Source organism: Prinia subflava, chromosome 6, assembly GCF_021018805.1.
Source record: "Prinia subflava isolate CZ2003 ecotype Zambia chromosome 6, Cam_Psub_1.2, whole genome shotgun sequence".
NCBI classification, from domain to species: Eukaryota; Metazoa; Chordata; class Aves; order Passeriformes; family Cisticolidae; genus Prinia; species Prinia subflava.
In genome coordinates this window covers 20817525-20832465 of record NC_086252.1, presented here as the reverse complement: position 1 = coordinate 20832465, position 14941 = coordinate 20817525, and the positions used below count along the sequence as shown (strand labels likewise).

The window sequence follows — 14941 nt, the reverse complement described above, 5'->3', positions numbered from 1 at the left end:
AAATTAGTATTTGAAGAATTCAAGCCTTCCTTGTCTAAAATTTATTTTACTCTACTGACAAACTAGTATTTGAGCACAGTCCCATATTAAAATATAGATGCCACCAAAGTTTTTGTTCTATCTTTATTAAAATTAAGGAGTATCTAGAGGTATACTCTATCAGAAAACTGGTCTTCAAGGTGCTGTAATTGTGACATGCTATTCTAAATCAGAGGTTAGACCGTGCAACTTGGACCATAAAAGATCATTCCCTTCAGTATATTTCCTATAATTCTTTCTTTTTTCCACAAAGGATATTCTTGCATTTCCATAAAAATTTATTAAATTGTTCAATAATTTTCCTAATCAGCCAAAATAAACATTGTTCTCTTAAAGAATGTGTGTACATCAAAACATAAAGGCATTAAAAAAAAGACTTTTTGGTTCATTTTAAGACAGAAGATATGGTTTTAAAGTACATGGGGCAAACTGTATTTACTGCTAATTATTTTTCCACACTAGAAAAATCAAGCTGTCTTGAGCATGACTATTAAATTAATCAGAGCCTCAAAGGCTTAACTAGGACAGGAATACAATGTTAAATCAGAGGACTCTTTCAGTAAGAAGTAAACAAGATGGAAAACCAATATGCTCCTGCAAAATATAAAACTGTTATAGTGACATAAGAAAACATTACAGAATGGACTACTAATACTACTGTTTCTCCATTCAGACAGCCACAAAGGTTAACAAATATAATTAAATCACTGCAAAAAAAGTGCCCAGGAACTCATTTACTCCTTAGAGTCATGCAGAAAACACAACAGTAGAAATTGTACGTTTTCCTGTGAATTAGTAATAGTCCTACCAGGCTCATGATCTAAAGCTTGCTGAAGTACTTTTTCTGCCTGTTCATACTGCTTCAGTTTCATTAAAAGCTCAGCCAAATCATAGCAGAGGAAGTTCTGTTGACCATTTCTCACTGCAGCCTCATAGTAACTGATTGCCTTGAAGAAAGAAGAAAAAGTTTCATAAAATTTAAAGACAACAACCTTATTACTTAGGTGATTAATGACACGTGCTTACAATTTTCTTTACTTTTTTTTTAATGGAGAAGTAATTAAACATGGGTTTGAGTGCAGGCCCAAACCCACTGCAAGTCACCAGAACTACAATTCACCAGACTTGAATCCATCAATGTGTGGCTCTATCAAGTGTGCCTTTGGCCAGATGATCTGAAGGGAATCTACAAACTTTCAGGATAAAATGTCTATTTTAGCAGTCTGAAATATAATACTTTTACCCAAGCAAAGCCCACATGTTGACACAGTACTCAACTAACCTAATACAATCCTCATAGAATACCTTTGAGTAGTTATGTGTTTTGATTAGGGCTTTTCCAATTTTACTTGCTAAAGATGCATCTTTTGGATTTTTCTTCAAGGCCTGCTCGTAGACTGCTATGGCTTCATCAGGCTTTAAGAGTAAAACATAAATACATATAAGTTAAAGATGAGATACAAAGTGTGTAAAGAAAACAAAATCTGCTAACAACTCCAGAAATTCCTCAATGCAATTTCTCTACTACTATCTTCCCTAATTAACAAAGAGGCAGATATATTAGTGCTGGATCTGTTTTTCTCCTCTAGACATGTTATGGCAGATTGAACAAATTCCACTTTCTGTGAAAATTCTCTTCATTAGGGAGAAAACCACACACAAATATTAATATGAAAACAACCATTAATCATCTACAGATCTCCAAACTAGTAATCTAAACTAACAGTTGCATGTCCTAACTCAATCTGGATTTTTTTAGCACATGAATTTAAACATGTAGCCTTCAAATTCCTATGTCCACTTGACTACATTGCCTTCTGACAATATTAAATAGCATTTCCAGTTCATCAAGAAAGCAAAGTGTGCAAAGAATGTATAGGAACGATACAATTATAATTTTAAGTAAAGCCATCAGCATGAGAACTAAGTTACCTACAATTATTCTAAGTTTCACAACACTATTCTAAACATCTCCAGCTTCTTTGTGATTTCAATTTAGCTCTCACTCTAGGTATCTATTAGTCTTATGAGGCAGAGGTCTTCTAGAAAACATTCCCACCTTGACTTTCACCAAGTAAGCTTTTAGGAGAAGTGTATTTTCAACAGTTTCTTATTTAAACAATTACTCACAGTCAATATTTATTGTTTTACATCCTTAAACCAATTTCTGTTTGACAAACATCAATCAATAAGAGTCAGCAAGCCACAATGTTTCAACTAGACAAAGTCAACAAACGACTCAAATATTCCATTCATCTCTAGCAAGCACTCACCTCTTGAATATTCATATATGCATCACCAAGAAGAAGAAGAGTGTGAGCACTCGGCAGTTTTTCTACTAGGTCACTGGAAACAGAAGACAAAACCTTGCTCAGTATTTAACATGTCAATACTGGTGTCTAAACAAGAAAAGGGCACAATAATTTTATCCTCTACAGATTTTAGTTTTTATTTCCCGAACATGAACAACAACAAAAAAAATCTTGAAATATCTTTTCAAAGTAAGACTTCCAATTATCATTTTAAAAGTTGCCACATTTACTCAGATGAATTCATGTCACTAGGTACTTCTCATTTATTGCAGTAAAAAGAAAAAATGAGTTCACCATGCTACCAGCAAACATCTGGAAAACTATTTATGCACACTACAAACTTTTACCTATAGCAGGCTGCATATAACTTCTTATCTTTCCTATACTGAAGATAAATATCTGCCATTTTTTCTTTAGCTTGTACAAAGTAAGGCTGCTCAGGTGTAATATTGCGGAGCATAGTCAAGGCATGCTTCACATCTCCTTGAGCAATTGCCAGATCTGCATTTGCAATCACAACTCTTAGCTCCTCAGGTGTTCCAGAAAATTCATTAATGGCATCTTGGATGACTAGAGCAGCTTCATGCTGCAAATAATGAAAACAATAGAATTAATTTAGTTTTTGTCATTGAACAGCCAAAAATAAAGACATCATAAGCATTTATGGGCATTATGCAAACCAACCAAAAAAACCCACACAAAAACCACAAACCACAGAATCCACTTGTTTTGCTGCAGTGTTTTTGATTTTTTAAATAAAACTCCCGCAATATGGACTACTATAAAAAGTCTTACTACAGAAAATTACATTTGTGTTACATATATATAAATACATGCTCAAACTTCAACTAGAGAATGTCTTTAGCACCTTGCTCCAACAGGTCCTGCTTTGAGCAGGCTGGCCCCCAAACCATGGGACTGTTGGCTTCTCTGATAGTCTTATACATATGTAGTGTCCTACTGCTTATCCAGACACAGCTGATAATAGGAATACTGCTACACAAAGACAAGGACATGATCCAAAACTACTGCTAATAGCATTCTGACAACAAAACAGGGATCTACATCCCAGTAAATGAACATCAGCAGTGTGAAGTGGCTTCTGTAGACTCAACATTGAGCACCTGCAAGCAGGTTGCTTTTTGTTTTTTGGTTTTTTGTTTTTTTTTTCTCTGTACAATTTAAGGTACTTAAGTTCTCAAACCAGATATTCACATGCTGGAAATTTTACTAAGCAAATCCTCTTGGTAAAGAAGTGATGGTTTTCCACTCTGAACTAATAGAAATGGGAAGAGAGACTTGTTTTTAGGTGTGTTTTGTATTTTAGCAGGTTTGCCGTCTTACCGGTTCTCCATTCAAACGATGAGCTTCTACCAACTCTAGGAACACAGACACACGATCACTTGCATCAATTTCAATACTTTTTCCTTTTGTTTTTGAGGAACCTGTAGCTTTTCTCATTCCAGGCAAATTCCTTGCCATCTGTAAGGTTTTAATAGCTTCTGATATTTCTCCCACCTTCTTTTGGGTTTGGGCCTTAATTAAGTGATACACAGGATGGTCTCTAACCTAAAAAACCACAAGATAAAGAGTTTCTAAATTTTACTTGAGGTAAAGTATTCAAACTCCTTGCAAGATTTTTTTTAATATTGACTTTGGTTTCTTTTTTTCCTCCAAACACACACAAATTAACTTTCAGAAATTTACTTATGAAAATATAAGGACTGTCAGAGTATGCAAACTAGTCATTTAGTAAGGTTTTAATTACAAAGAAAAACTATTACACGGGAAGAGACAGGATAGAACAACATTAGTTGCTGCTTTATTTTGAACTAGACTGAATTTTAAGGTATTCTGAGTGTCTCTCACATTGCTGCGTGCACACTTCACAAGGCTATTAATTAAAGGAAGTATGCAATCATTATTTGCCACAAGTCCTGCATGCCACTCTTCACCTTCCTAAAACATACTTCACAAGAAACAAAAAGTCTGTAAGGGAAACACAGCTCTGTGAAATGGCAAGAACCTCAATTAGGTAGCTAATTAATCTTCAGCCTTCTTGTACGAAGAAAGAAGATGGGACATGCTTGCAAAGAAGTTTCAGCTAAGGTTAGTTCAGCTAAATTCAGCTAAGTTTCAGTTTCAAGCAGTTTTCATCTAAGTGGTCTCAAGACACTTGGGCACAACTCAGACCTAAAGAGTGGTGTTGTGTGTGTGTCCTGTGCTCCCAACTCTCTGCTAATCCTACATAAAGTTCCACTGATGTCAACAAATCAAAAATCCCATACTGCAATGTATAAGACCCATGAAGTAACTTGGGAGGTATTAGTTTTGTCTTCATGGTCATTCCTTTGATAAATATTCAGATACCACATTCATATCAACATTTAGATATTAAATTTGTAGTGGAAGAATTATAAAAAGTTCAGGTGAAAATTATTATATACAAAAACATATAACTTCAGATGACTGACTGAATAAAATTTTTTCATTCTTTTGTTCAACTCACCTCAAAATTATAGCTTAGACAAAGTTCCAGGGACTGAGAACATAACTTGGTATTGTTTTGAGCCAAATACACCTGGGCCATCAGTAAGTGTGCATCTGCATTAGAAGGGTTCCTTTCCAGACAGTAATGTAGATTGCTATGGGCTGCTTCAAAATCCCCTAGGAAGTGGGCAAAGGAAGGGAAAGTAACAAAAGCAGTTGATATGAAATACAGAGGTTATATACATAGCATTTTTATTCACCGATTTTTTTTAATTAAATGTCAGCATCTAGTGAATAAATTAATATACAAAGTATTATAGGGTTATGACATGAAATCAAAAGTCATCAAAGGTATGACATTCTCCTATTGCTCTGTAAAATATGTAAATTACCTGTAAATCATTCAATAAATTAACTTTTTTGGGAAAAAATAGATTAAAAAATACTGTATTTATATGCCTGTACAATAAAGATACTCTCATATAAATGACAAAAAGGTGAAGAGCAAATGTTCTTCACTTAGCTGTAACATAATGTTCTGCAGTGAAAGAAAAGTATTCATTATTATTTACAAGTGTAAAATTAATTTTTTGTATTAAATAAACTAAGGAGGCAGTTACTACCCATTCATAGAACTATTACCTGACAAGTACTTCACTTTTGCAACTAAAAAGACAGCTTGCTGAAGACCAGGCACAGTTTTTACAACAGTTTCAAGAACTGAAGCACAGTGCTTGAGAAGTGGTGAAGGAGACTGCCCAGGACTTGCAGGCTAGGAGCAAAAAAACAAGTAATACAAAAAGAACCCCAACAAACTAACAAAAACCAGCATTTGAGTCAACAGGTTTTAGATTTAGATTTCATTTTAGGTTTGAGTTTCACTTTAAACTCAAACGAGCATTAGCAGAGCCTTGCTATTTCCTACAGTTAAAGCAGCTGTTGTTGTGAAGAACTATTAAAAATTTTTGAAATTTAAGGAGGCAACTTCTTGATATCACCAGGAATCCAAGACAGCCTCAGAATTCAAGGACAATAAAACACTTCAGACCTGACACACGCAGAAGAGTCAGGCCATAAACATTTGGTTACACATTCTGAATTACCAGGCTAACTCATCCAAGACAGCAGTACCATGAATTAAATTTCAAGAAAGCTGAAGCTGGAATGAATGATGAGAAGGTTGGGAAGAAAAGGTTTTGGTTCTGTCATGCCTACCCTTGGTCCACACCACAGAATATATCCATATTGCTAGCAACAAACTGAAAATAGACTGCTGAAAAGTACTGCTATTACAATGTACAACATTTTAGTTGCTTTTTATCAGAAACATTATTCATTTCCCTCTGTTACTTTAGCTAGTTTGCTAACTGGTTTATACATTAAAAAAGGGAAAGGCAACCTAAACACCATTCTGTTCACAAATAGTATTTCCACAGGACCCAAAACCAAAATGGAAGCCTCCACCACCTAGCTAACTCCTCACTTCCAAACACCATGCAGTCTTTTTTGCAATAAAGAGATAAAGGAAACTTCAGCAAAGGCCTATCTTTTCTTCTAAAAATCTTTCTATGGACCACAATTCAGCAGAGCAGTTTTAATTCCAATTAAAAACCATCACTGCCATTCAATACTTCTGGAACATATCCCAGGGAAGTCTTCAGATAAGAGCACAACTTCACAGAATGGCACTTCCTATCATCGCCATCTGTGACACGAAAATGTCACTGCTACTGATGTTTTAGACTTTCAAACACCGTCATGTTCTTATAGATGGTGAGGCAGTCCATAACAATGGAAATCTACTTGTTTTCCTGTTAAGATTTTAAAACTCTACATAACCATATTTATGGAAAGATTCTAGAATTAGGCTAGAAATAATGACAGGATAACAGAGTTAGCTCTCAGCTATTTCAGAATAATCTATTTAAGGAAGACACTATTTAAAGAAACTTTAAATGTGTTTCTTCTGCTTTAAAGATGTCAGGTCCCCATTCATTTTATTAAGTTCTACATGCCTTTGTGCCAAAACTAGAGCACACAAATTCAGTCACAGAAAATTAAGCCACCTAAGTAAGCAAGATTTTTCACTGGAATGAACAATATAAAAAGGCAGTATTCCACTATTTTTTACCAACACACAAAAGAAAGAATTTATGTATATTGAAAAGATATCCTAAGCCAACAAAGATATTTCATGAATAGGGTGGTCAGTGTGAAGCTCCTGTTCTCATAACAAGATAGCTCTGTTCATTGTACCATTACAGTTTCCTTACAGATACTAAGACACTGCAACTACACACACAGAGTGCATTGAATCAATATCCTAAATTTCCTCAGTTGTCATTACTGCCACTTGCTCATATCACAAAATACATATTTTTATCATTACTTTGACTAAACAGTGGTGTAATATCCCAAAACATACTCTTACTTAAAATAAATTCACATTTTAAAAGGGAAAATTTTCTTATTTTTTGCTTCATGTTAAACTGGTCTCAAAACAAAAAAATTCCAAATTCAGACAGATGTGATCTACAGGTGCTTACCTGTGCTGGACAAAAATTAAGATATTCTCTAATAATTTCTAGCAAAAAATCAGGGTTTAGTTTTTCAAAATATTCCACACCAAGAGGAAATCCATGCAAAGATGAAAAGTGAGTATCCAGGACATCATTCAATAAAGCAAAAACTTCTTCTTGTCTCTTACGTTTTTTCATAGCTAGGATTGCATGCAGGAAAGATAATTCCTACAAAAAAGAAAAAAAACCACAAAACACCAAACATTTTGCATATTCCAGATACACTCATCTGTTACTCATACAATACTACATAATTATTAATGTTATCCAATCCTTTATATTTAGGGATACTCTAAGACATTCACTATATTGTAAAGCACACTTGATGATTTTTCTACCAATTCATTCCTTTAATTTGTGCAAGAAGCTTTACATTTGTCTGATCCCAAAATCTTGAAAATAATTAATATTTGTCCCTCCCTGACATTTCAAACTTACCTTCAGAGAAAAAACACAGCTAGAAAGTGATGTTTTTCCTCTGCAAGCAAACAGCCTGGTTGCAAAGTTATGTAACACACTAACTTAAACAGAAAAACTGAAACTTGGACTTAACAGAACTCCATTAAGAATGCTCTGCTCAAGTGACTGAAATACAGAACATGTAATAGTTAGAAGGCCACAGTTCAGATTGTAATCAAAGTATCTCAGTAAAGAAAGATGCATCCTACCCCAGATTTCCCAATGGACTGTTGAATTTCATTAAGAAACTCCAACTGCTGCTCCGCATCTTCTAATTGCCCTTGTATTAGCTGACAACGGATAATTCCTGTAACACATGGAAAGACTTTATTGCCAATTCATCCTCCTAGTCAAGCACGTGCTTCCCTTTCCAGAACTAACTGTTCCTCTCCTCAACCTCTTCATAAAGAAGTAACAGGAAAAGAAAGAATGGATTGAGACTTGTGGTAATGCAGATTTTACACACGCAGAAAAACCGAGGGTAGGTGATCCATGATTCATACAGTAATATTTATAATGCAGTTTGAAATGGTAAATCTTCAACTGGTTCTAGACTAAAGAGAAGCACCATAAAGCCTGGCTTCAATTCTGAAGAAGTACAAAAGAAAACGAACCTCAGGCACACACACATAAACCACTCCTGCCATCTAAAGTTTTAATACTGTTTAAGGCCATGGCAAAGTCAAGGAGGAAAAAATACAGGGAAAAATACACGTCAGGCAAATATGACATATTTACACTCCATTTTCTGGACACAAATGGGACTTATTATAAAGTGGGGGTTTTTGTATGTGGCACATATATCCAAAGTATGATGTTTTGACTTGATTACGGTTTTCAATCTAATTTGGACAAAATGAGAACATGAACAGCTTGTTCTATCATGCTCTTGATTTTCTTATTTTTGTAGTGCCTAAGAGCTCTCTAGTTCTTTGGCACTACAGAAATTAAATAATAAAGTAAGTAAAATACAGCAAAATGTCTGTTCCTAATATTCCTTTGAGAGCTCTAATTTAGAACAGAAAAGATTAATTTTTCAATAAGAAGAAGTGCCACAAGAATGAAAGCACACAATGAATCTGAAAATACAACCCAGTGCTCCTGTTCTAGTAATTCCAGATTTTCCCAGTGATGGGAAAAATTGATCAAAAAACATTGTCTAGTAAAAATCTAAAGAAAGTGTAAGACCTTACCAGTTAGTGCAGAAACACTTGTTTCATCAAGTGTCATAGCAGTCTGGTACCATTTCTGGGCTTCTTTCACGTTCCCTTGTAGAATCATTTGGTAGCCAAGTTCAGTAGCAAATTCTGCATTGTCAGATGCCAAATCAAATGCTCTTTTTACTAAGGTTTGTGTATGTTGAAGGATGAGCTGGTTCCGGCCACACTAATGGTAAGAACAATCTTTAAGCCTTAAGCTTTTCTTGGTTTTTGGATTCAATTAGACAAACATACTGAATACAGCCAGATCAGTACGGACATCATCTCATCTAAAAATAAATTACTCTGCAGTAATTCCATAAAAACTGTGACATTAATGGGGGGATGGATTCAAACATAAATATACAATACCATACAATAAGGAATAGCTGCTTTGAGTGCTTCCTTACAGCAATTTTTGATAAATACAGAGATTAAAGAAACCTTCTCTTTCAAGGTTTTGTGATTAATCTTGTCAGTTTCCTGCAGTAAGAAGATGGTTGGTGAACATTTGAGTGTATTTTCACTGTTTCTTACTTAAAAGCAAGTGGTTAATCCATATTTGGAATGAGATGGTCTAAACATTGTAACTCATGAATACAAGACTTGAAAAACGTGGTTACCAAGGCTACATGAGTTAATCTATTTCAATTGTCCACAATTTTCTATTTTTTTAGTAGACATTTAACATCTGTCAACCAAAAAATACAAAAGCTCCCAGGATATATAGATGTATGCTGCTTAAGGGAAAAAAAAAGCATACTCACTGTTCTACTGAAAGCTAAAGCCATTTTACAGAATAGCTCAGAATTATGTGGTTCTAATCTATCCAGTGCTTTAATCAGGTCTCCAAGTCTTGCTGAAGCCTTGGAGAAAAAGGAATAATATAATAAATAATAGAAAGAATTAAAAATTAGGACAATCAAAGACTTTGCGCTATAAACTACTCGCATTTTTACTATGCATTAGTGTCTTGAAGTGTAAATTCAAAGGTTTTCAGGGTGAGGAGTTAGTCTTGAGAACACCTAAGACAATACTTTGGAATAGTAAAGTGACAATAAAGCAGACCATGTGTCCTTTATTCATCCTCTAAAAAGGTGAAAGCTTGAGCTAAGTCTGATACAAGACATGCATGCTCAAAAGCAAAGCATTTCCAAGTGTTTTTAACACTGGTTTCTCAAATCACCTAAGGGGATTTTCTGGGCATACAGTAATAAGGTAGACAGGCTTTTTTAATATGGTTTTAGATGCAGGCACCTGAAATGTGTAAACCCAACAGGCCTTGAATTTTTTCCATAGAAGTGACTCTTAGTTATATGTGACACTGTTTGGCTTGACACCTGGTAAGATGGAGGTTAAAAATTTTATTCTCCTTGATATCCAGAAAACACCTCAGCAATAAGCTAGAGTAGCTATTCAAATCAGAATAAGTGAATATATGTCCTGCAGATTAGTGCAGCACAGGAGCAGCCAGTGTACATGAGGAGAATACATAAAGAAGACAGCCTTTGTAGAGACTAAATACCACATGCACTATGTTGTGTTCAACATTTTGCTAATAAAAAGACTCACCTCAGATATATCTCCTTCCCTGCACAGATGATACAGGGCCTCCATTCTTATGGCTTCTAAATTGAAGGAATCTTTCTGCAGTAGTCTAAAGCAAAACAAAAGGTGAATGTAAAGAAACCAAACCAAACACTTGCTCAATTATCTATTTTCTCCTACAAGAGGAATAGAGTAACTTGTATTTCACAGTCATTTTACATCATAGATCTCAAGTGAAAGCACAGCTCTTATTTCATGCCTATCTCAAGAACGATCCTCTTCCATCCAAAATGAATTCATGTATCCATGTAGCCTCCTCACAGAATTGCAAGGCTGGGTTCTAACAAAACTTAATTTACTTGAAATTTATTTTTAAAAAACTGATTCAACTAATTCATATTCATTAACAATGAATGGAAACCTATCTTCTTTTGTTTCAAAGTGTCCTTAGGGTGTAAACATGGCAAGAAAATAACTTAGTGGTGTGCTACTTCATACTCAACCTATGTGCCGTTTCAATTGTCTGCTCCCAGTCCTGCAAGGCGAGCTGTAGCTTCATTTTCTTTATGAAAGCAGGAATGAAGTTTGGGAAGTTTGCAATTATCTGGTTCACAATTTCCAGAGCTCCTGAATAATTCTGTCGGACCTCAAAATACTGGGCCTAATAGAAGGAAGAGAAGCTATATCAAGAGCCTGTAAACTCACACAGGTGAGATGATTCAGAAGTTCTTTCATACAGAAACCAGGAAAAAGAGCTAGAGAGAAAAAACTCTCTCCTGAAGTAATAGTTTTACCTGAGTATCAACCACAACTAGACGTATTGCAACAACAAAATAGCAAAGGATGATATGTAAAGCCTGGTGTCTGTAACAAAGGCGACTGCAGTACTTACAACTTACTAACCATTTGCAAGCGAGAACAGACAGACATAGCTGACAAGCAAAATTGTTTTATTAGGCTTCAAATACCTCTGTATGAAGTATCCCACAGTTACAGGATATTTAACACAACCCACTGACGAAGCATTTATTCAAACTCTGAGGTAAGTACCAGGTAAAAATCTAAACTCAGCAGGTAACTACTGTTGTTGACAGAATTAACAATTTTGTAATTGTAAAGCCATTCACAGGGTATTCCAAATACAAAACTTTCAGAAGTCAAGAATCACAGGTTTAAATTAATTCAAGTGGAAATAAAATTAGGACTTAAAACCCTGTTTTACTTTGATGCTTTGAATTTACTCACCATATTCCAGATGACTGTATGTGTGCTGTTTTATTTCATCTTTTTAAGACAGAAATGATGCAAACACAGTAGTTTCTGAGAGTTAATTTCTTAAGCCCTAGTAAAATTCTTGTCTGTCTAAACCCTAATTACAGTAACTACATTTGACATATGCTCTTAATCTAATTCCACGGTCCACATGCAGCCAAGCACACACACCTAACCAAATACCATTGTGCACACTCTCCTGAACTTCAGTCTTCTAATAGTCATTGAAAATTTTTTTCTACGTTCAGCTTTAGAATACTAAACAAACATCATGTTAATGAGTAAAAATGTCTGCACTATAAAGTAATATGCTCTGAAACAGAAAATTTGTAAAGAAAACAATGCATGCCACTCCTTTAATGAAATATAATCATTGATGTTTACATGAGCACAAATGAACACGTGAAACAAACTAATGACAACTTAAAAAGAGTGTTAACAATATAAAAAAAAAAATCACACTACAGTGTTTACCACATTTTGGTACACAGCAATTTTGTAATGTGCATAGGTGTCACAAAAGGAAGAGACCACATATTTGTACATTTTCAAGTGATTTGAAACTAATTTTATATAAATACATTAACATAAAGGTTTTCTTGTGTGATAGCAAAATCATAACCACAGCACACATTTAGATTAACTGAATTTAATCTATACCTTTCTTTTACACTGGTGTCATAAGAACCCTGAAGTATCTACAGGGTCTGAGCTATATCTCATTAGGCACTACTCTTCTCAGCATCTCTCCAATCACTCTATAAGACTAGTATGACATTTAGGAAGAGCTGAAATAATGAAGTAAACTTACTTTACCAAGCAGTGCAAAAACATCATTGCCTTCCTGCAGTGCTTCATCAAAGTATTTCAGAGCTTTTTTAATGTGAGTTTCTTTCCCACAGGTGAGATCAAGCCATGCTTTCAAAATTAACCCCTATTAAAAAAATACAAATTGGAATTCTTTGCTAACTAGGTAATAGAAAATTATACTAGATACAATAAGCAGACATAACCTAAATAAAGGACTTTGAGTATCTATTTTAACTGCTTCAGAGACATAACCAGTCTGTAGCATAACCTAACATTTAGCAATTTATTCTAGAGTTAAATTAATCAAATAGTACATTTACTTACAGAATTAGAGAAAGGACAGTGGCACCAAACAAGTCTAACATGCTCAGCAATCAGAACAAAACCTCACAAATGTGATCACATTAGACAGAATACTTTCTGCAAACATTGCAGCACAATATTTTCTTAAGATTTTGTTTATATGAGACACGAAGAAATATACTGGTGCTGAAAAAAGTGAGAAACTTGTGGTTTTTCCTCTACTTTGAAAAACTTGCATGTGAAAGGCAAAACTCATGACATTTCTCAAATACTCAAAAGTGTAATTAAAAGAACATCCAAACTTTAAAAAGGTGAATGTCTTTTCATTGAAGAACTTATTACTCGTAATGAATGAAATTTGTCTTATGTGTTCCAAACATTGATTATAGCTTAAGTAAATAAAATCTATTTTGAAGTGCTGAATTATTTAATCAAATTGTAACTGTCATCAAAACAAAAATTTTAAATACAAAATAACACTAGCTCTTTTAGAAGGTAAGGAAATGAGTCCTGTATTTAAAAGTCAAAGGCTAGCAGAAGTGCAATTTTGTAACTGCTAACAATCAGGGTCATGATTTTGTCATACAATGGAAACTGGCTGAACTTTATATCCTCAAGCATTTGTTAAAGAAAGGCAAGTGCTGTACTTCTATACAAGGAGTACATAAACTACCTTATCAAAATAAGTGTATACTAAACAAATCCTATTTCACCAAGTTTAAACACTCTAATCACCTCTAAAAAAAATCAGGTGTAAACATTTAAACATAATTTCATCTTACCAAACTAGAAAATGAGCTAACCATAAGTCAGCTTAACAAAAAAAAAATCTATATATTTAAGTACTAATGTACTTTTTCTTTTCTATGCATGTGTCTGTAAAAAAAAAATAATTAATTACTTCAAATACTTTAAAATAGTTTAGCTGGAAATATTTCACACTAAGCAACATACGCAAATAATATTTCTTAAGAATAAAGGCACGCAACCAAAACCAAACTACCATTGTTTCAACAAGCAAAGTCATAAATACTGCTATTTCACCAAAATGTCCTATTAATCTTTTACACTCATGAAAGGTAAAAACCACTTACCTCTTTACCACCACCAGAAACTTTGATCATTCTATCAACGTATTCACGGGCTTTGTCCTCACGACCAAGATGCCACAAAAACAAGCCAGCATAGTACAGAGCCTGCTGCCCTGCTGTTTTACGCTGTTCCTTCAGTCTCGCATCCAACTCTAGAATAGCATCTCGATCTGAAAGGGTTTTGTTCAGAGTTCTTGTTGAGAGCGTCTCAAAATATTACCAAAGAGCTGCACATAAGCCAAGGGCTTCCAAAGCAAACGCTGTTTTCTGTACTGTACACTGATAAACATGCAGCAATCCCACCCATTAGCAATATTTCTCAGGTACAGATGGAAAAGGCAGAAGAAGGTTCCCATCAGCATGGCTGATGGGAAGGTCCCAGAAGTGGGGAGGTCCCAGATGACCAGTGGTTAGCCAACGTGATGTCCATCTATGAGAAGTGCAGGAAGGCAGATCTGGGAAACTACTGGCCTGTCAGCCTGACCTTGCTGTCAGGGAAGGTCATGGATCAGACTGTGGAGTGCCACCACACAGCACCTACAGGACACCCACGGGATCAGGCCCAGCCTGGCCAACCTGATCTCCTGCTCTGACAATGGTGACCCACCTAATGAATGAGGGAAAGGCTCTCGCTCTCAGAGAGTCCCAAAATCCACAACAGTTTTGCTGTCCTGCAGAATTAACCCTCAGGTACTCAGATAAGAGTGCTGCCATTAATCAGAGCTGTTTCACATCAAATTGTTTAACAAACTGTCAGCAGCAGCTACAAATCTGCACAGTGACAAAGATACTGTGGTAACAGTTTAATGACCACTCAATGCACCTGATAAACCAACTCT

At 35.0% G+C, this 14941-nt stretch overlaps 1 protein-coding gene across 3 annotated transcripts in view; it reads right to left on the bottom strand.

Annotated features, from left to right (window-relative positions):
- The window catches only part of TTC21B (tetratricopeptide repeat domain 21B), a 33658-nt gene that overhangs the window by 16698 nt on the left and 2019 nt on the right, over positions 1 to 14941 (bottom strand). For all 3 annotated transcript variants that reach the window (XM_063400590.1, XM_063400592.1, XM_063400591.1), the window contains 15 exons: positions 14106 to 14272; positions 12710 to 12832; positions 11130 to 11287; positions 10651 to 10735; positions 9846 to 9944; positions 9073 to 9265; positions 8089 to 8186; positions 7388 to 7588; positions 5484 to 5613; positions 4861 to 5018; positions 3696 to 3920; positions 2699 to 2937; positions 2313 to 2385; positions 1345 to 1455; positions 848 to 986 (listed from right to left, as the gene is read on the bottom strand). In XM_063400590.1, coding sequence (XP_063256660.1) covers positions 848 to 986; positions 1345 to 1455; positions 2313 to 2385; positions 2699 to 2937; positions 3696 to 3920; positions 4861 to 5018; positions 5484 to 5613; positions 7388 to 7588; positions 8089 to 8186; positions 9073 to 9265; positions 9846 to 9944; positions 10651 to 10735; positions 11130 to 11287; positions 12710 to 12832; positions 14106 to 14272 — 2199 coding nt within the window. The remainder of the gene's footprint in view (positions 1 to 847; positions 987 to 1344; positions 1456 to 2312; positions 2386 to 2698; positions 2938 to 3695; positions 3921 to 4860; positions 5019 to 5483; positions 5614 to 7387; positions 7589 to 8088; positions 8187 to 9072; positions 9266 to 9845; positions 9945 to 10650; positions 10736 to 11129; positions 11288 to 12709; positions 12833 to 14105; positions 14273 to 14941) is intronic.